This window comes from Propithecus coquereli, unplaced genomic scaffold (assembly GCF_000956105.1).
Source record: "Propithecus coquereli isolate 6110/MARCELLA unplaced genomic scaffold, Pcoq_1.0 Scaffold61, whole genome shotgun sequence".
In the NCBI taxonomy this organism is placed as follows: domain Eukaryota; kingdom Metazoa; phylum Chordata; class Mammalia; order Primates; family Indriidae; genus Propithecus; species Propithecus coquereli.
Genome location: NW_012152063.1, coordinates 3739441 through 3742389, shown reverse-complemented (window position 1 = coordinate 3742389; position 2949 = coordinate 3739441). Strand labels below are relative to the sequence as shown.

The 2949-nt window shown below is 38.1% G+C and overlaps 1 protein-coding gene across 2 annotated transcripts in view; it reads right to left on the bottom strand.

The window, feature by feature from the left end:
• Window positions 1-2949, bottom strand: part of HDAC9 (histone deacetylase 9) — an 805060-nt gene that overhangs the window by 4427 nt on the left and 797684 nt on the right. The window contains exons 18-19 of one of the 2 annotated variants that reach the window (XM_012659403.1): window positions 1712-1767; window positions 1380-1467 (exon numbers count right to left, since the gene is read on the bottom strand). In XM_012659403.1, coding sequence (XP_012514857.1) covers window positions 1380-1467; window positions 1712-1767 — 144 coding nt within the window. Of the gene's footprint in view, window positions 1-1379; window positions 1468-1535; window positions 1768-2949 lie in introns of those variants that run through there. The other variant, XM_012659404.1, reaches the window with a different exon arrangement.

Sequence of the window (2949 nt, the reverse complement as noted above, 5' to 3'; positions counted from 1 at the left end):
ATTATATCTTATAATATCTTATAAATTACTTAAAATGGCATTTTGTATGTACATGGAAAAATAGGTACTGATGTCCACATTTTTGTGAAATTGTAAAACCTTGCTGCTGTAGTATATACAGGCCTTCAAAACATTTCTTCAACGGTAAACTATGACATATACTGGAATTTACACATGTTTGGAAAGCGCATGGATAGCTGGGTTTCAACATTCTTCACACCAAAGTACTTACAGAAAGTTTACAATACAGTGTGTGAAAAACATCCATTCCAACCAAGCACTGCAAATGGGTATCAGTCTTCCATTCCTTTTATCTTAACTTAACTAAGTATTTCTTCACATGGCTTTGCTTGTGCTCTCTCAACCCTTTGGTGTGCCTGCTTAACTGAATCCAAGGGCTGGAGGGGGAGGCCACGACTTCCAATAAGATTTAATTATGAATGCAGATATGAACAAGATTTAGACTATTAAGCCTTGAACTTCAAAAAAACCTTTAACATATTTTGCCTTTAAATCTTTTATCACCTGCAAAAATTAATTAAGTGCAGATGTAGCAGGTTCGGTTTGGATGCCAGGGTTCATTTCCTGTCTATGCTTTGTCAGACAACCTATTACACCTCCTTGTGAACTGGAGGCAAACTGAAAACGGGGCTCATAAATCACCATTCAGCTCTCTTTCGCCCTTTCCTGGGTTGGTCCTTTTTGTATGGGGCAGATCTCCAGCTCATTATTCATGAGTATACTATAGACAACATGCCAAGTGTCATCTGCTTTTAAACAAACCATTTGTTAAACAAATTATAACTCTATTGTGTAAGAATGCATCATGTTAAAATGCAAGACTAATCTAATGCTCTGACTTTTAATCACTCAGGGTTCCTGCAGGGAGTCATCCCAAACTGGCATCTGAGACCTGAGATCTTTTCAGTAAGAATGACATGCTGACTTGTTTTAATAATACCACTGTTGCACAACAAGCAACATGATTGCTAACCAGGGGAAGTGGCCAATTGGTTACCAAAGCAACAGCATTCTTTCCAGCACATCTGACTATGTAGTCTATATTCTGTAGGGAAAAGTAAATTCAGGTTCTGTTGGGTTATTTTAACTGTGGAAGTATCAATTCATTTAAGCATCATAAAAGTTGCCCTGATCTGCGCCTTCTTCTCATTAAATTGCAGTTAACACCATGAAAGTGAAACGTGAATGTTTATGGTTTCAGAACTGCAATCCTGAATTTAATGAGTTTCCACATTCAAAGGAAACACACCCTTCAGTTGTTTGCAAGTGCTAAAAGCAAGACAACCTAAGAGAGAAACACAAATCCACTCCCTTTTATCTAGAGTCACTGAAATGCAGCTCTGGCCAGGAATACATACCAGATCTACAATCAATATCTTGCTTATATTTAGTTGGTCTCTCAAGTATTTGGCGGTAATTGCAACTGAATTAAAAAAGCAGAACCCCCTGCGGAATAGAGAAGAACAGAGAAATAAGAAAGCAAATCATCCAGGAAAACCATTATAAATAATGTTCAGAGCATTTTTTAAAATGCTATATGATCTCTGAAGCCATAAATCTGCTTCTGGGAGTACCTCGCAAGATTTTTCAGTCCATCTGCTAGCAATTAGAGGCTTCAGAAACATGCACGGGGCAGGTGACCGCCAGGAACTGTGGCGCTTGGAGATGGGCAACAGTCCCTGGTACTTACATGGCTGTGGATTCTTCAGCGTGATGGCCAGGGGGCCTCACAACAGCAAACCCATTCTGTAAGAACAAGACAGGTTTTCAATGGTCAGATATAAGGGGGGATTGCTTGGATCTCCACGCACTATGGAGCATTAGGCGTACACACACAAAAAAACTGAAGTCTCTTAGACTTTTCCGAGCTTGTCTTTGTGCCTCCATTACCAGTCATGGAATGAACAGAAACAGTATATAAGATCCCATTTTCTAAGATTATGTCTCAAAAAGAAGGCTCCCACAGAGTCAGGGGAAGAACAAGGATTTGGGAGTTGTACCTAGCGGGCAAGTATGCACATCAGCTGTTAAACTAACATGATTCACTTTTAAGAACAGCTTCTTATTTTATGACATCAACATCCTATGTGGAAGAAGGAATTCGCTCTTGGTGCAGGTTTGGGTCAAAGTTCGGAAAGACCAGGGAAGATCCAAAGTGAAAATTCTTTAACTGGATCCCTTCAACGGTTATTTCCACTCCAATGTCAGCAAAATGATAAATTTACACTCACACACTCACGTACACACAAAAGAAACCCCAGAAAGGTGAAAAAGAGAACAATGGAAAGCCCATATTTCTTCCAGTCTATAAATTTAGTTTGGATGACTGCCAAGACTTGCAACTTTATTGGATTCCCTAAGTCAATTCCTAGCCCATGTTTTGGAATTTTATAAAGAATTCCAGGGCTGAGTAGCAATCGGATCTATCCATGATCAAGAAATGCCTTAACCTCCAGATTAGTTGGAATGCATCACGGAAAGCTGAAGTAACTCCGGTATGAAGACAGAGAACTATAAATCCTTGCAAAGCCAGCAGCATGCTCAGAAAAATTGGGTTGTTTGACGTGAAAAATAATCATTTATCACATGCTTTACACCACCCTTCACTTAATTATGGTTCAAGTAACATGTTCAAAAGAGAATACTTCTTTAATACACAATCCTAAAACTTTTGAAATAACTTTAATATACCCCAGAGCTACTTTTTTTAAACCTTTCACAGGAAGCAAAAAGATATTGAGAAAACTCATCTATTCTCTAGGTCTTTAAACATATATACATTTTTCCAAGATATGGCCATTAACACATGATGAGTTAATTTGCTATATATTTTGATGAGTATATACAATGATAATCTCAGAAGCAAATTAGAAGTCTAATAACACAACACCAATTAGAAATCCAGGAATAGTGATAAACATACTCCCT